A 23,345-nucleotide genomic window follows, 5' to 3' on the forward strand; every position below is an offset into this window, starting at 1 on the left:
TCTTTCCACGTCTAAGGTTTGGTGGTTGTATGTTTTGTTTCATGCAGATGGAATGGTTGCCCAACACATTTGTGCCAAAGACACCACCTGCCCAGTTACAGCAGCTTTTTACTAGACGAAATAGGCCAATCTATAAGGATGAATGAGTTAAAGAAAACAGTCCTTTGAAGTTCCACAAAGAAGAAAAAATAGACTCCAAAATCCTTAGGTCAGTGGTTCTTAAAATACGGTTCCTGCAGCAGCAGCATTTACCATCTCCTGGAACTTCTTAGAAATGCAAAGTCTCCAGCTCCACTCCAGACCCACTGAACACAAACACTGGGGGTGAGGCCAGCAGTGCGTGTGTAGACAAGCCCTCCTGGGGATTCTGATCCACGCTAAAGTCTGAAAACCACTGCCCTCCAGGAAGGCTCCAGTGGTCCATAAGCTTGTTCTCTGCCAACTTCCCCAGGCTCACTGGCTGTCACCTGGAGCCCTGGATTCTCAGAGCTCCTTTCTTCTGCTTCTGCTTCCTGATGCCCTGGCAGGTGTATTGGCTTTGTCCTTTATCTGAAACCTTTAAGGCCTAATTAACCCAAGAGAAATCGGGTGCTCTGTATGGCCAGCCTAGCTCCACTTTGCCGGCCTCTGCTTTGGGTTTTGGTGACCAATCACTACGGGCATAATAGCACGTAGCACGCTTTATCATTGCCACTCGGGACTCTTGCAAGGAGCATGACTTCCAAGATCCCCGGGTCTCTGTGTAACCAAAAGTGAGGGTCTGGCTGCTCGCCACTCAAAAGTCAATAAAGAGGCAAGGTTCGTGGAAAGGAAAGTTTGCTTTATTTTGGAGGCCGGCAACCCGGGCAGGTGCGTGGATTTCTGTCCAAAGGCCAACTCCCCTCCCCCCGCCACTGACAGTGGGCAAGAGCTTTTATAGATGGAAGGAGGGGGCTACATGCAGAAACAGCACCCTCTGATGGTCACCTTGAAATTGGTCATTGGTGGTCTGATCAGTGTCATCTTGATTGTTTTAAGTACAGTTAATCTTTAGTTCCAGGGTCGGTTGGTTCCCATTTCCTTGAGGCCAGTTCTCGGAATTGTGGCAGCTTATGTCATGCCTACAGCCTGGTCATCATGTCGTTAACGTCTTCCACCTGATGGGGTTTTTAGTATCTACAGGACAGCTCACAGGAGAGGGCTCAGAACATTATCTCTAGCCCTTGAGGAAGAACTAAAGGTCCTTGACTTTGCTTAATGACTATACTATTATTTGGTCTCCTCTGACTGTCTTCCTTTGTTCCTGCATTTTCTCACTTGTCTGAGTAAACTTATTCCTTGCCTAAATTGTTTCCACAGACAAAAGGCGGGCTGAGGACATGGGGAGGAGGGCCATAGCGTCCTGCTCCGTTTCATCTGGACTCAATAGTATCGTACCTGCTTTCACTTATCCCCATGGCCACACCTGCTGATGGTGTTCCAGAAACTTCTACATCATACGCCTCCTCCATCTCTGGTCAATTCTTTCCAGTCTTCTTCAAGACATTGCTCCTCTGTCTGTCTTTAAAATCGGCTTTCCCTTTGGTTTATCCCGAACCTTCTAACCACGCGGTTCTCACCAGGTGACCTCATCAAGGTCCACATCTCTGACTACTGCCCCGTGCACTGGTGGTGCTTCATTGTGGACCCCAGGCCTGCGTGTCCAGCCACCTACCCTCTCCCCAGATGCCTCCACGGTACCCCACGCACCGGGACTGAACTTCTCTAAGAGTCTTATTTAATCCTTATGATGGTTCTTCAAGGCAGCCATGGCTATCCACGTTTTTTTTAAAATAGATTAAATAAACCCGTCTATTTGTCCAAAGTGGCACAGCTGGTTATTTGAAGAGGCGGGATTCAAACCCAGATCTGTTCTAGTAGAAACTGCCCGCTTATACGTTTCCTTGCAGCTTATTCACCTCTCTCTGAGATAATATTAAATTATTATCTGTGATCCCCAACATCTGATCACAAAGGTCGGACGAGTCCAGGCTGCCACTGTCTTCAGGAAACTCCCCACCACTTCTCTTTAAGAGAAAAGTCAGCGAACCCAACAGGTTTCTATGTCTTTAATGTTACTCTGACCTTCCAATTCAATCCCAGGGGGACTGGCTGTCCAGGAGAATCGAAAACACGTCACCTCTTCCCTCTCTCACCCTCATCCTGGCTTGAAATCACGCTCACTTTTCAGCAAGAAGTTTAAAGCCTTAGAGGTCCTTCATAACGTGGCCCTGGATTGTTTTTTGTTCCTCTCTCTTGCCCTTCACTCAGACAACCTCAACTCTGGCATTTCTAGCTTTGCTGAATAGCACCTCTCCCGATGCCTTGGTCACACCCTGTGCCCTTCCCCTACCTTATCTCTGTTCCATACAGTGATACAAGCCCTGTGAAATGCCTTGCGTGGAGGTGCTATCATTTAACCCTCACGACACTTTTGTAGGTACATATCATGGTTCCTATTTTAGAGATGAGGAAACCGAGACCTGGAGAGGTTAGGTACTTGCCCAAGGTCATAGGGCCGATCAGGGGTGATTTCAATGCAGGTTTCTTGGGCTGCAAACCCCATGTTCATTTCCAAAATACTGTGCCTGCACTAAGAATATTTCCTTTCCATGCACTAAAGCCAAAATAATTATTTACGTTTATGTTTCTACCTTTGTTCTTTTAAAGTCAATGCATAAATTACAGATAAAAGGATAGTGCCTTATCTCCTGGATATTTAAGTTAATTTAGGGGTTTACAGTAAGCATATAATAATGGCTTAACACAGGAACAAATGGATGGGAGTGGACAATGGCCGAATGACCTAAAAATTATAATCCTGCAGATGGTGAGTTACGATGCATTTTCTCCATGCAAACAGGATGACGTGTTGGAATACGGTATGTGGATATAAAATACGCCTCCTGTTTCCTGCCTCTATGCCGTCAGTAGTTTACATTGGGCTCCATACTGTAGGACTACAATAACCTGACAGGCAGTGATTCTTCACAGCTTGTTAACTGTCCTCCTTTAGGGGCCTAGAAACTTAACCATGCCAGACAAGGGCATTTATATGCTCAAAATATTTCTTGATGGATGCTTAGTTCATGAAATACTCTCTCGCATACTGGAAAATAATGTATCATCTGATTTTAGCCTGAAGTCAAGATTTGTTCCATTTAACTTTTCGAGTCATGCGTTGTAGTGCTCAAAATTCCCAGACATTTGTGCAATGTCAAAGCTTCTCTTCCACAGCATTTCCAATGGATGGAAGAGTGATGATGAATGATGGACATTCCAGCACAATGTCTGGCATCTAAGAGTTCCCAGCATGAAGATCAAGGGTTTTATTCTGACTGCTGTTTCCTAAGACCAAAGACAAATCATAAAGTCTCCTTGTGCTTTGAAGGAATGAGATAATATTCGAAAGGAGATTGGCATCCAGACCAAAGGACAAATGCATGTACACAAAAGTGAATATAGAATGGCACCCTTAAGGCTGGAGATTGAAAAAAAAAAGTAAGGCTTTTCAAATATATTTTAGGCCATGGTTATCAGCACTGAATTCTTCTCTTTTCTAAGCCAACAGTGGAATCTCTGCTCTTTTTCATGAATGAGCATCGGATTCAAAAGCAAATCTTTCCTGACTGTAGTCTGATGAAGCTTGGGCATCATAATCTAGAAAACATACCATAAAATTTCCATTTTGGTATAACTTCAATTACAGCCCTGGCTAAATAATGGTGATAACATCTACTGCGTGCTTTCTTCATAACCAAACAACCAGACTGGTGGGGGAGGTATTTCCATTCATTTGACAGAGTGGAAAACTGAGGAGATGGTTTTCTCACTATGATGTAGTTACTAAGGGAAGATGTTAGTATTGAAATTTCAGCTCTTGAATTGCTATTCTAGAACTTGCTTGTCTCACTTCCCCACACTGCTTTTCTAAGTAGAGAATTATTTTACGTTTTGAAAGTTCTGGGCAACTAAGTATGTATTTCAACACAAATTCTAAGATCACTGTGATGATTTAGCTGTTTTTCCAAAGATGTGCCTAATTTAATGGTACTTCATATATTTATATTAATATGTTTGTTTCCCTCTATCCTAAGAAGAAAAAAATGTCCTTTAACATTTTATGAATATCATTTATGCTTTGCTTGAATATCACATAGCTGCTTATTTTATGTATGCTTTAATTTCATCACCCACAGTGCGTAGATTCATTTCCCCTTAATTTAATGTGTTAAGATGATTATTTCATTGTAATTCACACTGATGGACTTGGTTTGAAAAGTTGAATGCTTGTTTGAGTGGAATGGTTTTGACGTTTAACAGCTATAGTATACTTTCTTTATTCTAGAGTAACATATCAGAGATGAATTTTATAACAAATTTCTCTAATAAGAGGAATAATGAGTGAGTGAGTCATTTGCATTTACTTTGCTTTTTCACCTTGAAGAACAACTCATGCAAAATCTAGATGCTGCCACAATTGATGTCAATTTCAAAAGGGTGTATTCTTTGTTCATTAAAGGCTCCAGTTCTTCACTTATACTTGGAAGTATTATGAAGAATGATTAAAGGTAAAAAGTTCAGATAAAGTACTGATACGTGCAACAGTATTTTGGATGAACCTCAAAAACAGTATGTTAACTGAAAGGTGTCAGTCTTATTGTATGATTCCACTTTTGTGCAGTGTCCAGTAAAGGCAAATCAGTACGGACAAAAGGTAGGTGAGTGGTTGCCAGGGGCTGGGTCCAGGAATGAAGAGTAGCTATAAATCAGCTCAAAGTTTCTCTGAGGGTGATGGGAATGTTCTAAAATAAGACTGTGATCATGGTTGCACAATTCCGTAAATAGACTAACAATTATGGAACTGTACACTTAAAACAGAGGAATTTTATGATACACAAAATATATCTCAACAAAACTTTGACAAAATAGATGTGAGATTATAAATAAATAGCTTGAGGTAATTAAAATTTCTGTCAACAGATAGAAAATTAATAAGTTCACATCATTTATATATCAATACTATTTATATAACATACTGTGTATGTTATTTTCCTAGACTTAATGGAGGATACACCATAGGAGGAAGACATGATTTTCCTCTGAAGTTTGCAACCCAACTAAAAGAACATATCAATAAGCAGAAGACAGTATCTGACACCCTAGTACCACCAGTGTTAGGTGAACAGGGAAGAAAATGGAATTATTATTTCCAAAACAATGTAGGTTAGATTCTTTTTTTTTCTCTAAGATAAATGCCAGCCAATAGAATTTTCATCATTGCTTGGTCATAAACAGGGTTGCTGCTCATTTCAGGTCTAAACTCAAAGCTCTTCCAACATTTCTACTTGGAAATCCCATGCAAGAAGCAGGGTGTCTCATCAAACTTCTTATTCTCAGCACACAGTAGAGTACTAGGCACAGAGAACACACTAAAAACATGTCTGATGTAAATCAAGATAAAATCAGAGTCACTGGAGGATCAAACAGGCATGTTTAAAGCCACAATATGATATGGCAGAGCACAGGAAATACTTTAATTAAATTTCATGACAGCATGAGAAAGAAATGATTCATTGTGAGTGGAGAATCCCAGAGGAAGTGATATTTGAACTGGGCCTTGAAGGATGAGGGGAATAAAAGAGGATTTGTAAACGTTTTCAAAAATAGGATCTACTTCATGCTGGCACCCTGAGACCCAGATCTAGAACTGGTGAATCGAAATTCTTCATTCTATTTCAAATGTCAAAAGAGTCTAGAAAGATACACTACAGGTATCAAGATTAACCTAAAATATACCCCAATCTTAGTTGTTTTGTAATGTACTATGGTTTGAATTGTGGAAAGGAAAGAAAGTCCAGTTAAACATGAGAAGAGACCGAAGAGGCAGCCATCTATTTGCTATCCTCAGAAAAGCCTTCAGACGGCAGAGAATCTGCTTTCTGTCCCATTACAAAGAGAGGTGACCCCCAGGTAAGCATCATCCTGTCATTCCAACCTTAAAAAGGTCACTGGTTAGAAAGAAACAAATAACTTTTATTCTGGAGACATTCACCCTTAGAACACTGAATGGATGCTTTACAAGAGGACCCAGGCATAGGGAACAGACTGGTGGTTGCCAAGGGGGAGGGGGTTGGCGGAGGGTTGGATTGGGAGGTTGGGATTAGCAGATGCAAACTATTATATATAGGATGGATACACACCAAGGTCCTATCGTATAGCACAGGGAACGATATTCAATATCCTGTAATAAACCATAATGGAAAAGAAAAAGGGAAAAATAAACACAAGAGGACTCACACAAAGATGTAGGTGGTTTGGAAGACTGGAAACTATTTCTGAATCACATACTTAAATTTAAATTTTTATAGGAACAAACATTGGGTGATACAACAATTTTTATTTTTATTTTTTGTATTTTTGCCCAACATGTGTAATCTGATTCTAATCATGAGGAAACACCAGTCAAACGGAGGAACATTCTAGAAAATAATCAGCCTGCATTCTTCACAAATGTCAAGTGCCATGAAAGACAAAGAAAGGTTTTGAACAGATTAAAGCAGACTAGGCAGACAAAAACTAAATGAAAGGCACACTCCTGGCCTGGTCCTGGCCTGGAAAACAAGCTGGTTTAAGGAACAGCGGTGGCAAAGCCCTGTCGGGAATGAAGTCAGGATCTAGAGACACGTCCCCTCTCAGTCCTGCTCTCAGCCTTGACCTCTCCTCTGTGGGGAGAGAGGGGTGAGGAGTGACAGTTTGTGAAATTTAAATAAGTCTGTAGGTTAGATAATAGTACGCATCAATGTTAAATTTCCTGATTTTGATCATTGTACCACGGTTTTCTAAGAGAATTTCTTTGCTTTCAGGAGACACACTGAAGTATTTAAAGGGGCATGATGTCTGCAACTTAGTCTCAGATGGTTCTGAAAAATAATAATATGTATATATGCAAACAAACACATAGTATTCACACACACAGAATGATAAAGCAGATGTGGCAACATGTTAACAGTTGGTGAATCTGGGTGAAGGGTGTATGGGAGTTCTCTGCACCACTTCCACTTTTTGGTAAAGCTGAGATTAAAATCAAATAAAAAGGAATTTATAGGTTTGCCTTAGCAGATCTTCCAGGAAAACACACAACTCACTCAAACTTGAAGACATGATGGTCTCCTGCCACCAATTTTCTTTTTCCGATTCAACGCTTAAAAACAGAAACCAGGCCTTGAAGCAACTAAGCCCGTGTGCCACAACTACTGAGTCTGCGCTCCAGAGCCCGCAAGCCACAACTACCGAGCCCGTGTGCCACAACTACTGAAGACCGTGCGCCTAGAGCCCGTGCTCCACAACAAGAGGAGCCACCACAATGAGAGGCCCACACACTGCAACGAAGAGTAGCCCCCGCTCACCGTAACTAGAGAGAGCCTGCACAGAGCAACAAAGACCCAATGCAACCAAAAATGAATAATAGATTAATTAATTAATTAAAAAAAGAAAGAAACACAAGACTTCCCTGGTGGTGCAGTGATTAAGAATCTGCCTGCCAATGCAGGAGATATGGGTTCCATCCCTGGTCCGGGAAGATCCCACATGCCGCGGACCAACTAAGCCCGTGAGCCACAACTACTGAGCCCACGTGCCTAGATCCTGGGCTCTGCAACAAGAGAAGCCCCCGCTTGAGGCAACTAAAGCCTGTGTGCAGCAACAAAGACCCAACACAGCCAAAAATAAATAAAATAAAATAATAAAATAAAATAAAATAAACCAGAAACCAACCCCAAAACTAAGCAGATCTGGTGGTGATCATTTTGACATGTATAGAAATATTGAATCACTAAGCTGTACACCAGGAACTGACATAGTGTTGTAGGTCAATTATACTTCAAAAACAAACCAAAAAACTCATAGAAAAACAGATCAGATTTTCTGTTACCACATGCGGGATGTGGGGGGGGGGAAGGGGGAGGGGGAATTGGATGAAGGTGGTCAAAAGGGATAAACTTCCAGTTATAAGATCAATAAGCACTAGGGACGTCACGTACAACATGGTAAATATAATTAACACTGCTGTACGTTATGGAAAGCAAATCCTAAGAGTTCTCATCACAAAGAAAAATATTTTTTCTATTTATTTAATTTTCTCTCTGTAAGGGATGATGGATGTTCATTAAACTTACTGTGGTCATCCTTTCACAATGTATGTAAGTCAAAATGTTATGCCTTAAACTTATACAGTGCTGTATGTCAATTATATCTCAATAAAACTGGAAGAACAAAAATTGAAAAGTAAGCCAATTTGCAATAAAACAAGAAGCCAAGCTCAATAGCCTTTGATTCATCTGAGAAAAGTGTGTCAGATTGATTAATGTTATTTTCTTACTTTTTAGTGGTGATCACCACTATTCTTAATATTCTTCATTCTTAAAGGCTTATATTCTTTTTTTTTTTTTTTTTTTTGCGGTACGCAGGCCTCTCACTGTCGTGGCCTCTCCCGTTGCGGAGCACAGGCTCGGGACGCGCAGGCTCAGCGGCCATGGCTCACGGGCCCAGCCGCTCCGCGGCACGTGGGATCTTCCCGGACCGGGGCACGAGCCCGTGTCCCCTGCATCGGCAGGCGGACTCTCAACCACTGTGCCACCAGGGAAGCCCTAAAGGCTTATATTCTTAATATTGCAAAATACTTTAAAACATCATAAGAATAAGCATTTATTTCCTTTATTTGTGGAAGAAATGAGACTCAAACATAGAATGATCACTTCAAAAGAAAGTTAAGAATGAGCATATCATGTGTAACCAGAAAGGGATAACAAGAAAGGAGTATCCCTATGTCTGGCCATAAATATGAAATGAGATGAACCCATTTCAGATAACTGTTTCCTTGGAAACGCAGTCAATTGAAAGTCCTGCAAAAATTAACATGTATTTTTTTCTTCCCTTAAAGGCCAGGAGCTTCTTTTACTTACATAGTTTTGACCTTTAGTTTTATATCCTAGGCTTATTATAAGACGTTTTTTTCCAGAGCTGGGCAAACAGAGCCAAATAAGTATCTTTTCATTAGTTCTGTGGCTTGGCTTATGATCATATGGCCTTTGTAGCTGCATATTATGGGACAACTGTGAGTAGGGTAGTTGGGGTAAAACCTGCCACTCACTGAATATTGCCATCTGGACTAATAAACCATCAGCCCACATGCAGTATTGTAACTCATGCTGAGTGAGTTCACAGTATAGCTAATTGAGTTAAGTAGTCATATTGGCAATAGAGTTCTGTACTTTATTTTATTTTTTTGATGTGGATCATTTTTAAAGTCTTTATTGAATTGGTTACAATATTGCTTCTGTTTTATGTTTTGGTTTTTTGGTCTCGAGGCATGTGGGATCTTAGCTCACCCACCAGGGATTGAATCCCCATCCCCTGCATTGGGAGGCAAAGTCTTAACCACTGGACCACCAGGGAAGTCCCCAGTTCTATATTTTAAGAGGCAGTAAAGTTGAACGAAGTCAAGTCTCTTGTATAAGCCAATACTGACAAATGCCCTGAGGATAGTGGTTCAACAGAGGCAATGGTTCTGTCTCAGCCGATGCCATGGAGGATGGCTCTGGACCACGGAGGATTCCCGACTCTCTTTCCCAAAGCCCTGCTGGTTCTGGATTTCTGGTCTCTTTGCAGTGTGGGTAGAGAAACAATTCAAGTCAAAGAGGCTGGATTGGTCCAGAACCAAGACTAATCTCTAAAGACAGCTCATCCTGAGCATCACACAGGTGATAAGTGCAGGTGAAATGGTCCCCATGAGACCTGCCTTGTCTGCAGTGGTGCTACCAGAGGTTGCTCTTGGCATGGATTTTCTGCTTCTCTGGGGTTTTCAAAACCCAAAGCCTCTGCCCTGCAGAGGTAAGGATAGAGGGTAGAACTGGTCACCAACACCTTCGGGAAGAGAAGTTTATGATGGAACATGGGTACGTTTTCAGACACTGAAGGGGGAAGAAGCCTAGACTTGCTAAAGAACTGAGAATAAACTGACGCCTCCTCTGTTCCTGGGGAAAGCTGGCCCAGGGTTCAGTAAGGACACTGAAACAGGCAGTAGAAGACGACTGATTTGGCAATTTATCCTGGAGCTGGAGCTATGTTTTCATGATGATCATAGCTTAGGTTTTGGGGGCCAGTACTGATTTAATGTATTTTGCTCTATTTTTCCCACAGGGGGAAATATGGTTATTGTATTGGAGAAATACTTTATTTTATTTTTGCCATTATTTTGTATTTATTTCTATTTACATTTTTTTTTTTTTTTTTTTGCTGTGCCGCTCGGCTTGTGGGATCTTAGTTCCCCAACCAGGGATTGAATCCAGGCCACGGCAGTGAAAGCTCAGAATCCTAACCACTAGGCAAACAGGGAACTCCCTACTTTTTTTCATTTTTTAAATTAAAAAAAATTTTATTGGAGTATAGTTGATTTACAATGTTGTGTTAGTTTCAGGTGTACAGCAAAGTGAATCAGTTATACATATACATATAGTCATTCTTTTTCAGATTCTTTTCCCGTATAGGTTATTACAAAATACTGAGTAGAGTTCCCTGTGTTATACAGTAGGGCCTTGTTGGTTATCTATTTTATATATAGTAGTGTGTGTGTGTTAATACCAAACTCCCAATTTAACCCTCCCCCTCCACATTTCCCCTTTGGTAACAAGTTTGTTTTTGAAATCTGTGAGTCTGTGTCTGTTTTGTAAATATGTTTGTTTATATCATTAAAAAAAATAGATTCCACATATGAGTGATATCATATATTTGTCTGTCTGACTTACTTCACTTAGTATGATAATCTCTAGGTCCATCCATGTTGCTGCAAATGGCATTATTTCATTCTTTTTTTATGACTGAGTAATATTCCATTGTATATATGTACCACATCTTCTTTATCTATTCCTCTGTGGATGGACATTTAGGATGGAATGTAGGTTGATGTCCTTGGTTTCTCTGTGGCCAACTAATCTCTGATTACAGTATTTGTTGGAGAGAATTAGGGATTTGTCCATAGTTCAATAACTGGAAAGTGTCAGAGCCAAGAGGCAAACCATGGTCTTCTGTTCTAAACAGTCCCTATGTGCCTACTACGTGCTGAGCGACATCCCTAAGACTCAGTGCAGTAGGCCAGCTGTGTAACAGGAGGATTCTCAGAATGGTTTTTTTTTCAGCTTTACTGAGGTATAATTGACAAGTAAAATTGCAAGATATTTAAAACATACATTGTGATGATTTGCTGTATTTATCAAATCATATTTGTGTGTATGTGTGAACATCAGTCTTGGAATATCTTGATAGCCAGTGATCAGTATGCCATTCACACATTTGTCTAAATGTGACTGGAACCTCTTTGTATTTTCATCCTGTGTTCCGGGCCAGCTCCTGGCCAGCAGTGAGGCGGTGACATTTGTTTGCAGGGCGCCATGTCTGTGGTGAATACCACTCCTACTGCACAGTGTGCAACCTGACAACATGTACAGTGCTGCATGGGAGACCTGCTCTTTATTTTCTCTCTTTCACCCGTTTCCCTGTGATCCTCAGCCCTCTCATGGCCTCCTCCTTTTCCTCAACAGGAGGAAAGGAATCGGACTCAATTCTCCACTTGGAGATACTAGTGACTTGATAAGATATCCAGCCAGGAGGTGTGCATTTTGAAAGACCACAGAGAAAGGGCCATGATGGAATTACAGGCACTCAGGGCAACCTGTGGGAGAAGGGAAGGACTTTGAATTCCAGTGGTCACCTCTGATAATTTTGTATGGCTGACTCTCCCAATAGTATCTTTTCAACTTCAATGCAAGGTCAGTAAGTTAACCTCCCATGTTGTCCCAGATTTCGTCTGAAAACTACCTGTTGGGATTATCACAGGATTCGGCTGTTGTGTCTGTTCCCCCTGCTTCCATTACATTCCTGGCTTTAAAAACTTCAATCCTGTTAGCATCAACTTAGTGGTTATTCTCACGTGGGCGTTCTATAACCCTAATATCCTATCTGCTTCTCATAATGTTTCTAAGCTTCATGATGAGAAAATAACTCTTATTTATTGAGCACTCACAGTGTTCTGTGAAATCACCTAAGCTTCTTTCTTTCCACAATTCGATGAGAGAGGCGAGACCCCATTTTACAGATGAGGAAACAGCCTCAGGCACGCTAAGTGACTTGCCCAAGGTTAAACGGCTGGTAAGTGGCTGTGCGAGAATTTAACCTTAGACTGTAAAACTAGGTATGTGCTGAGCCCCACTGCTCCGTCCTGGCAGGTCTAACTGCCCCACATGTTCGCCTCGTGTGGACCAGCATCTTCTCCAAGGTTTTAGATTTCTTCCTTAGGGTTCCTGGAATTCTCTCGCCCTTTTGTGCTATAAAAGTATGATGGTAAAGAGCTCTGATGTCTGAGCCAGGCTGCCTGGTGCAAATTTCATTTCAGCTCCTTCATACTTTTCTTGGTTTCTTGTTTAATTTTTTAAACTTTTTAAAGAGTCTGAAAAGTACCTTGGTTGTTGCTATCGATTCTTTTCTCGGTTGTTTATGCCTCTCCTCTAGCTGTGTATGTGATGGTTTGTTCTGCTTTTCCTCATTTACGTTTATCTAGTTGTCAATGCATTTCAAGGTCCAAAAGGGTAACAAAAACTGGAGAAAGAGGGCTCCAGGCTTTCCTGTAACAGACGCTGCAAAATTGGCCTCGAAAAGCCCGTGCTCTCCCACCACTCCACGCAGCATCTCAATGAAAACTGCAGTTGGGTGGAACAGAGCTTTGAATTTCTGAGGTTTGTCTTCCTTTGACATGGCTGTTCCCAGTTTCCCTCCCCTCCAGTCGTGCTGATGACTTTTCTTTCTTTCCTTTTCTTTGTTTTTCACATTATAATGTGTTTTTATTATCTCAAAGGGTGAGTGATATAGGTCCCATTGCAAAAAGTCTAGGCAATCAATAAGAAATCCTTATACAATCATGTGAGTTTTACTCTGATTATATACCTTATTACACTTCAGAAAACACCAAGCGGTCCCAGGAGTTGTTTTGTCATCCTCACAAAGTTAGTGAGTGGATTCTCCACAGATTAAGTGGTCTGGGCTTTCTTTTCTAGCCCTTCTCTTTCCGTCTGCCCTGGGCCACTGATGGATGCGCTTCCCTGCCTTTGAAGCATCACATCTCAGAGCTCTCTGGCACGTGCCAGAAGCTGGTGGAGAGCACCTATTCTCACGTTGATGACTGAGGCTCCCCGATGCCCATGAGGTGTGTGAATCACACTGGTGCTCTCAGCTGGAACCACGCTTCCTGATGGATGGGGAGAAGGGACAGAGAGGAGGGTGGAAATGGATGGAGCAGATGGTCTACTGGTGGGAGGGCTAAAGCTTGTTAATCCCCGACCTTCTAAAACACTCATTTACCTGAAGATGTCCTTGTGTTTTACTTAAGGACAAAGATAGCCATCACGTGTTTGAAAATGTCACTAACTTGAAGGATTATAATGCACACCATAACTTGACTTCACGCCTCTCATTTTTAGAACACTCTGTTATTTTGGTAAACGAGGATTATACATCATTTAAAATGGTCATCATTGATTTGGTCCACTTTTTTCTGCCTTCTGAAGAGCTTGTGTTGATAGTCTGCCCCTTTGCGGACATAAGAAATTGCTTTAAAAAGTGCTTTAACTTGTCTACATCTTGGGGACTGGTTTAACAAATTATATCTATAAGCAAGGATAATCTATAGCCAATAAAAGTCAGGATTCAGGAGAATATTTAATGACAAGGGAACATGTTCATGATATACTGTTAAGCCTTAACAGCTGGTTAAAAATGGTATGCCTAGTATGATTCCAAGTTTGTAAAACATAGATATGCACAGAAAAAAAGACTGAACTATATAATAAAGATTTTAATATCCTTGGAGGATGGAATTACAAACGATCTCTAAAAGTCATTTTTGTTGAACTTTTGGGAAATTTTTACTTTTCGTACATGGGCGGCTTTTACAGTGAGAGAAAGTAACTTCCTAGTAAAATTATTTTGACTATGTTTTCTTGCCTTTCTGGGTATCTGAGATTCAATTCTCTTGATACGAAACACAGAACGGACCTACAGAGAAAATTCAGTGAGCTCACCAGATTGCTATCTTTTTTTCCGACGCAACCCTGGAAATGGGTCATTCCCTGCCTTGTTTCTTCCACCAGGTTCCAGTGTTTCAGGGAAGTCCCTGATTGACATCAAGGGCAAACATCCAGGCTGGAGGTCTGACTGTCTGGGTTCAGCAGGGCTGACAAGATCCAGCTACAGGGGTGCGTGCATCTGTCCAGGACCCATCCTTGTGGGGCTGGTGGGACCTGTGGTTCCCAGAGAGAAGCTCTGGAGGGTGTGAGAGGGCTGAGGGGAGAAGCCTTGTAAGAACTTGGAGGAAGAGCTGGGCTCCAGCCAAACAGAGTGGGACTCTCAGAAGGGTTCAAGTCCCAGAGGGATGTTACTGGGCAGAGGGATTGAGCAGAACACCCGGTTGGCAATTAAGAGAAGCCAGGCCTAAAGGGAGGACCCATCAAGAATGGAGAGACTCAGGTGGCTCTCCAAGGTGCGCTCAAGGAAAGGAATTAAAATGCACATTCCCCGAGTGTCCACTAGGTGGCAGACACTTTCCTTTACTGGTACTAAGAGCTTGTCCATATTCTCAGGCACTTCCTGATGCTCAAGTCTTAAGAATTGCTCAGAGGGCTGGTTAAAATACAGATTCCTGGGCCCCTTTCTAGAGCTTCCAGCTCAGTAGTCTGGGGCCCGAGATTCTGCATTTCTAAGAGGTCCAGGTACTGCTAGTGCCACTGGTTGGAGAGCTGGGAGCATCATCTCAGACTCTGGGAAGGGAGGAGGTGGGCGGGGAGCAGGGTGTGGTCCTCACCGTTGAGCAATTAGCTCACATTGTGACAAAAACAGAGGGGAACCGGGTCACTTGCTTCTGGCTGGAAATAGCCTCTGGCACTAGAGCAGATTTGAATTGTGGGATATGCAGCAGAATGTCAGGGCTCCAGGGCTCTCATTTCATTTAAATGTGTTACCAATTAATTTCCTTACAACGGTTGTAGCACATAGGAGCACACGTACATGCAGATTAAAATAAAAGCAGTATTCAGATCAAAATGAAAAAGAAGGCATTCAGTACCTACCAAAAATAAGCCTAGAGAAAAACATTAAGAATACTACAAAGGGACTTCCTTGGGGGCGCAGTGGTTAAGAAGCCGGCTGCCAATGCAGGGGACATGGGTTCGAGCCCTGGTCCGGGAAGATCCCACATGCCGCGGAGCAACTAAGTCTGTTCACCACAGCTACTGAGCCTGTGCTCTAGAGCCCATGAGCTGCAACTACTGAGCCCACGAGCCACAACTACTGAGCCCACGTGCCACAACTACTGAAGCCCACATACCTAGAGCCCGTGCTCCACAACAAGGCCCCGCTTGCCACAGCTAGAGAAAGCCTGCGCACAGCAACCAAGACCCAACACAGGCAAAAATAAATTTAAAAAAAGAAAAGAAAAGAAAAAGAATACTGCAAAGCATAAATCAGTAAATCTCGAATAATTTACAAAATATCCAGTCCACGATGGCCCAACCCTTGGTTCTGCTGCACAAGATTTTTATACAGAGCTCTGGCCCTGCGTGACCGACCAAGCGAGTCTGACAATATCCAACCAGACTCTACCCTGTTCAGTGAGATGGATCCACTGATCATGCCTTTGAACGCCAGTGGCGATGCTATTTGGCTATGACTGTTTCTAAAGCTTCTTCTCGGTTTCTGTACTTGCATCAGTAGAACTGGGTAGGAGGTAATAGTTTGCAGAAGGGTACCCAACCACAAACCATTTTGCTGTACAGTGGAAGCTAACACAACATTGTAAAGCAACTACACTCCAATAAAAATTAATTTAAAAAAACCCCCACACTCAGAGGCACAATGGTCTAGACTGGCTAGATCACTGATTTGGGAGATGGGCTTTTGCAGAACTTCAAGCAGCCCATTTGTTCTTATGGCTCCGTCACTGCAGACTCTTTCTGTATCTTTAAGGGTCATTTGGTTCTCATCAATTCCATTTGGAGTCCTTGAAATGGGGGTACTTGGATGGATGTTTGGCCCTGCTGCTATTCCTTCAAGGATATGAAGGACAATCTCCTGCACATAGTAGGCACTTAATAAACACAGATGGGACGCAGGCATGGAATGGTAGTCCAGGAAAGAGATACCAAGCACGCTTGCAGGCTAGACAGAGAGAGCCAGGAAATCAATGCCCAGGCTGGATGGATGTCAAAATAGAGCTCTTCTCACAGATCCTGTGAGGAGGTGGCTGGCAAGCCGAGTAGATGGAGAGGACCCAACTCGGAAAAGAAAAGCAACCACTCCAGTTGTTTCCCTGGCCTCACCACCACCTCATCAAATACCGGTGTCCACTGGGAACGAGTGAAATTCAGTTTACAGTTTTGGCCATGACAGTAGGCTTCCTCAGAATCTTCACGCTGAAGCAAGGCATTGGCTTCACGTCCATGCCAGTGTGAACCCTGGCTGTTGTTCTGGAAACTACGGGAGCGTTTACCTTAGTTGCGTTCCTTTTAAAACTAGAACCTGGAGGAAGGCCTTTCGTTTACTAATTTAAGTATATTTTCCTAGTAAACAATTCTCCACCTTGCAGCAAAAGAGAGCTGAATGGATGCGAAATGGATGATCAAGTCTAAACCCTCTGCGACGTCATGCTGCACCCCACACCCACCTGTCCTGGTCTTCTTCATCCCTCACCAGGCACTCAGCGCAGCCCAAGGAATTTATGTGATTTAATGATGCAGAGCTGATCATAATGGTCACAGCAAGAATGAAGCTGCTGCTTAGAGAGCACTATGGGAGATATTGTGCTAAAGCGCTTAAATCTATTACCTTCAATTCTATCAACAATCACATAGGTTTGCTCAAGGACAGAAAGTGGAAAGGCTGAGATTCTAGCCCAAATATGGCAGACTCAAAAATCTGTGATCTTAATCACTGTATTTACAACACTTAGGGTCTTGGATCCAAATAGAAACTCTTTCCTTTTGCTTTTAAGGTTTACCAACAAACTGGAAACTGGACAGCGTCGCAAACTCTACATATCCAAGGCCAAGATTTCTCACAAATGATGGAGATGGACCCGTGAATGAATGAATGAATGAATATGGGTACCAATTAGGAATAAGTCACATTTAGTTTGTGAGGTCCTTAGATCATGAGGACACTGCAGTTTCCTGTAAACCAAGGCATTTCACTGTGAACCAAGGACTGATGTGGTGTTGACGCCAGCTCCTAAAATCTGAAGATACAACCTGGTTACAAGTTCTAAGACTAACTCTCAATTGCATTTCAAACAAGTGTGCACATACACACAGAGACACCTGTTTTATATCCTGACTTTTTTGGAAAAACTTATTTTGCTCTTTTTCTTAATATCCCTTTCAATTTCTCAAATCTCCTAAATAATAAAGATGAGAGACAGTTCAAACACAAATCTTCCCCAAGAGAACATATATGGTTTTGACTGTACTGAAATCAGAGCTCATACCACTATTTTATTATTTGTTTAGATAATCCTATATTCATCTGAAACAGTCCACACACCCAACTTCACAGGTCAAGTTGGGGGTTCCAAGGAGCTTCTGAAGTGTTTTCAGAAAAGTTAAAGGACCAGCAGCTTTTTGAGAGGGATGAATATGATCATGTTTTATGTTCAAGTTAGAACACTTTGCAAAAGTCCTTCATGGCTCATATATAAGAGTCTTTACAAACTTTCATTAATATATCTTGGTATGTGATTGGCAGATTTTCAGATACACCATTTAAAACTTTATCATGCTAACACAACATTGTAAATCAACTACACTTCCATAAAAAATAACTTGATCATGAGTCAAAGTCCTTAAAGAAAATGGAAAAAGACCTTATTTTTAAAAATGCTGAATTGAAAGAGTGGGAGGTCACATGAACTTGGACATTTAAAGACACAAATTGATTTAAGAAGCAAAGATTTTGGGAAGCCCTAAGACCATAAAGCGATCAACACAAAGACATCTGTCAGGGTGGAGGCGACCTGAGGTAAAGACCAGTTAAATCTAATGCAATCAGAAACTTAGGCCAGTTTAACATGTTTTTATGAGGTGACAACCCCCTAACACCATAATCTGGCCTTTCAGGATGATGACACAGGACTTAACGAGTAAAAGAAAACAACTTCAAACCTCTCTTTTGAACATGAATTGTCTATTTAGGTTAAAGGTAGACTTTGAGATCCCATTAGCTACTGGCACAATTGGGAAAGTCATGTGTACACACACACACACACACACACACACACACACACACGCTTCAAAGCAAGTAGTTATGTAACGATATCAATGTCTGTTTCTACTTAGCTTTGAAAACAGAAGTGAAGCCAAAACTAACAACCCTCCTGCTAATTAGAGAAAGAAAAATGTCTTCTCCCCAAGTGCCCCAACATGAAACTGAAATTAACTGCTTTCCTTTGGAACCCACTTATTTTATGCTTCCCAGAAGATATGGGGATAAAGAAACTTTGGAAGAGAGCAGCTGGGGAAAACACATGGACACCATATGTGGACTCAGTGGAAACAGAGCACACACTTAAGAGAAAATTCTTTTCCTTGTGGCAACTGGGGTCTAATAAAAATCTGGTTACCTTTACATTTCTTCTCTTCTGTTTGGAAGGTCTGGGCGTTAGGGACGCTCTGATCGTTCACATCGTCGTGGTCCAGATGGAATATGGAGCTGGTCCAGGTGGCCTGGATGAGATGCCGGGGCGACTGTTCATTCTTCAATGCGCTGTGCCTCTCTGGGGGGCTCTTCCTGTGCAGGCAGGCTTCAGACATTCCCACAAGCTTCCACTCCTGCTTGCCGTGGGGACAAGGCTTCGGCTTGTCCCAGGCTGGAAGGCCATTTTCTGGAGGGTTGAAAAACACGAGATGACGAGCTTTGGCATTGTCAGGATGGGTCTGAGATGGAGAGGTTTGGAAGGCAAGTGCTTTCTCGGTTCTTTGGGGCTGACAGCGTTCGCACACCCCTCCCCTTGACAGTGGTCATAAGATGCAGAGGGTGTCAGCCTCAGGCATGGAGCCACCGGCGCTGGATTGCCTGTCCGAGTAATCAACACATTCCCCCGATTTTACTGCCTACTAAGATGTCAGCTCCTCCACGGGAAGGCTGCCCTTTCACCAGTCCTGCTCCCAACAGCAATGGCCCAGGAGCAAGTGGACACCAATTTATGTCACTGCTTAGACGACCATTTGAGGTCTCGAGGGTCAGGGCTGGCCGTGGACACTTTTCAGAGCCTCAGGACATAAAACATCCAGGAGTCGGCCTTATTTGACTTGGGTGTTATCCCAGGCTGACCTGAGGGGCACCCTGTTGCTTAAGAGGGACGTGCCACGTGGCTACGTGAGAGTGACAACTCTGTTCTCCCTGTCACCTTCCACTCCCGACAGCCTGACACAAAGGGCTGGCTCTTCCAAGAGAAACTGTGTCGATGGTTTCAATGTTGTCCCAAACAGGCGAGGAGATCAGATGAACCGAGCAGATAGTGCTTTATTTGTGGGGTAAATTAAGAGCCCTAATGATAGAATGAAAAGCCACATGTCTCTTGCGTTGAGATACAGGCAGTTATGGTTTATGTATACGATGTTGTTTTCTCTATTCAATTTATAGGGACTTGAGGGTCTGCCCTCTAGAGAATGGGAAACAACAATATAATGAAAACGTTCTCACACTAACCTTCCCTGGTGGCAAATTTTACCTCCTTGAATATTTTACTGAATACGGCTATAAAGTAGAGAGTAAAAAGGAGTATGCTAATATATATAATTTGTAGATGCAGTCACATTAAAAAACATAATCCATCTGGTCACCCATATTTCCAGAAATTCGTAGGCTACTGTCTGTCAAAATGAGAAAAAAATATAGAGTTCTACTTTTAAAGTGATTATAGACAGTGATGGAAAGACTAATCGATAAGTGAATTTCTTTTATGCTGAAAGGGCCAAAGGACCGTGAATATCCATATCAGAGAGACAAGTCCATCCTGGTCTGTGCATAGTACTGGGAATTTAAAGCTTCTGTTCAGACACTTAAAATGAATTTTAAATTACTTAATGCAAGGCTTAAACACGCTTTCGCTTTTCACAAGCCCCCTCTGTAAAGCTACTAGATGCCTTCAGAGATGTTGGTTAGGGGTGGTTTCTCTAAAGGTGTCATCTGTTCTCAGCCCCTTTTGGAAGTTGCATTTACCTTTCCTGGTCTTGCGGTTACTGTGTGGAAACCCCAATACCCATCCACTTTATTTCTAGTACAGGAGAAGATTGTGAACAACTACAGCAAGATAGCAATAATCGACACGTGACTTCTCTGTCATAGTCAATGGAAATACTGCAGCATAAAATACCCTAACTTGGCCAGTAGCCAATGACCCCTTTAAACAAAATCGTACAACACTTGTGGATGTAATATTTGCTCTTATTCAAAGAAGAGCCCTGAAAATTCACTCTATGCAAAGGGCTGTGCTAGGCATCATGGGAGGGGAGTGAACTAGACCTGGGTTCTTTCTCCTCAGTTTCTAGGGCGTTATTCAATGCATGGTAAATCCAAAAGGTCTGGACTCCAGCGTGCCAGCTCCTATTGCAATTACAGGCACTTAGTCTCACTTTCCATGAAAAGAAAAAAACAGCTTAGGATCTTGGGAGATTGTATGGCATTTCAGATGAAACGTATCTGTGTGGAATCCTTTCAAGGACCTAGTATCCACGAGGGTTTGAGGTTTTCTTGAGCTAGGACTTCCCTGGCAGTCCACTGGTTAAGACTACACGCTTCCACTGCAGGGGGCAAGGGTTCGATTCCAGGTGTGGGAACTAAGATTCCACGTGCCACGCAGTGTGGCCAAAAAAAAGGTTTTCACAAGCTAAATATAAAGCCACTGAATGCAAGGGTTAACTTTGCAAAAAGAGTTTCATTTCGTTTCTACAGAAGTGAAAAGCCTTCTCACCCATGCATGTTTCTATGATGTCTACTCAATTGTCACGGACTCTAATTTCTCAGGAAACTGCACCGTGTAATGCTCCATTTTATTTTTATTTTTTAAAATTTAATTTTGGTTGCGTTGGGTCTTCGTTGCTGCGTGCAGGCTTTCTCTAATTGTGACGGAGAGCGGGGGCTACTCTTCGTTGTGGTGCGCGGGCTTCTCATTCCGGTGGCTTCCCTTGTTGCGGAGCACGGGCTCTAGGTGCACGGGCTTCAGTAGTTGTGGCACGCGGGCTCTAGAGCACAGGCTCAGTAGTTGTGGCTCAAGGGTCTAGAGCGCAGGCTCAGTAGTTGTGGTGCACGGGCTTAGTTGTTCCGCGGCATGTGGGATCTTCCTGGACCAGGGCTTCCTGAATTGGCAGGCGGATTCTTAACCACTGCACCACCAGGGAAGTCCCTAATGCTCCACTTCAGGTAATGTTAAAGTTATCACAGTTTTTTGTAGCACCTCCAACATTTGATTTTTCTGCAGAAATTCTTAAAATGTGGTATTAATTCCCCTACTTGCACAGAAATTAAGAAATACAGCCAAACTGGGTAGTCACTGCTCCCTAGTGAAGGGAGCTAGTCAACACGCTCCCATCTCCCATGAGAGATGATGGAAGGGACCCCACCCAAGGGGACATTCCTCCCTAAAGTACAGTCCATTAAAGTTTGCTCAGGACATCCCCTGGGCCAGCAAGAGCGGGAATTTCTTCTAAGCAAGTGAGGTTATTTTTGCGGGGAGGCAGGGGATAGGATTGCCTTCCATTTTCCTAAGAAAAGGGTCCGAGATGGTTTGGGAAAAGGGCTCCATTCGTGAGAGGCGTTTATGAGCTCGTAATTTCTGTCTGTAATTACATTCATGATAATGATATTCTGTTGCTTAACTGGCAGGTTTATTGTTGGGGCACTGCCAGCACATCTGGGACTAAGAAGCCCTGGTTGGGTCACGGGCAAACTCGAGGGATTTACTTAAGGAGGATTCTTGATTATCTTCCCAAGAAGAGAAGGGCATATATGATTCCTATTCCATTCCCAAGGAGGGATGAGACACGATTCCAGGCTCCTTCAATTCTGCCTGCCGAGGATGCTGTGAACTGTGTTATTTATTTATTTATTAATGGATTGGTTGAGATTTCAATGCTCCAATTTTATAAACAAAAATTTAGGTTATTTAATATTAAAGCAGAGACAAAAAATTTTAACATTGTTTTAATCAAGTAACATAGCTGTTTGAAACAGGAAATTTTAAGACAGTTGAATAGAGCAAAGTGAAAGATTATTAGGATAGCCACTCTGAATAAATTCCTTACTATATGCATTTGAATTCCACTGTGAGTTTGGCACTAGACTGAACACTGGCCTAAGCCAAAATGTTCTCTTTAGTGTTTAGAAGCCCTGAACGTTTTCCGTCACATTTAAAAGAAGAAAAAGAGAAAAAAAAAAAAAAAAAAAAGGAAGAAAGAAAAAGGGAAAAAACCCTCTATAACAGAACCTCCTTAGCTTGACAATCGACATGCTGAATGCAACTTCATACCCCATAAAGAATTTCAGAAAATGGCAAAAAATTTAAAACCTAGGTGAGATGTGAATTTGCAAAAACCTCTTCTCTCTGGTGTGACAAAGCTCATTCCCTCCTGGTAGGTATATGGCTCTCCTTCAATCTCATCAAAATCTATCAGAAAAGGCAGGTGGAGACCAATTTGTACGTCGCCAGTAAGATTGCTAGGGTTTAATTTCTTATAATATCAAGCTAACAAGGTTTTATTATATCAAATGTTTGTATAGTTTCAATGTGAAAAAAACTTACATACATTTTGAACTGTGTTATTTCCATGTTTGCTTGGCAATGATGGTTTTCAGGGATTTCCTGCTATTTCTGTATCCTTTGGTTCCCCCAAACCTCAAACCAATGAGATATTTCTTTTTAGAAGGATTAAAATCTCAAAAGACTACATCAGTGAATCTCAAGTTTTGGTAAATATCAGTCATGTGAGGTGCTATTAAAGATGGCAGGAGGGCTTCCCTGGTGGTTGAGAGTCCGCCTGCCGTTGCAGGGAACACGGGTTCGTGCCCCGGTCCGGGAAGATCCCACATGCTGGGGAGTGGCTGGGCCCGTGAGCCATGGCCGCTGAGCCTGTGCGTCCGGAGCCCGTGTTCTGCAACGGGAGGGGCCACAACAGTGAGAGGCCCTCGTACCGCAAAAAAAAAAAAAAAAAAAAAAAAAAAAAAAAAAAAAAAAG

At 42.4% G+C, this 23,345-nt stretch overlaps 1 protein-coding gene across 1 annotated transcript in view; it reads right to left on the minus strand.

Annotated features, from left to right (window-relative positions):
- The window catches only part of THRB (thyroid hormone receptor beta), a 225,430-nt gene that overhangs the window by 51,522 nt on the left and 150,563 nt on the right, over nucleotides 1–23,345 (minus strand). The window contains exon 3 of the mRNA XM_007468062.1: nucleotides 18,734–18,994. Within this exon, the coding sequence (XP_007468124.1) occupies nucleotides 18,734–18,994 (261 nt within the window). The remainder of the gene's footprint in view (nucleotides 1–18,733; nucleotides 18,995–23,345) is intronic.

The sequence above is a fragment of the Lipotes vexillifer genome, unplaced genomic scaffold (genome assembly GCF_000442215.2).
Source record: "Lipotes vexillifer unplaced genomic scaffold, Lipotes_vexillifer_v1.1 scaffold937, whole genome shotgun sequence".
Lineage (NCBI taxonomy): Eukaryota > Metazoa > Chordata > Mammalia > Artiodactyla > Lipotidae > Lipotes > Lipotes vexillifer.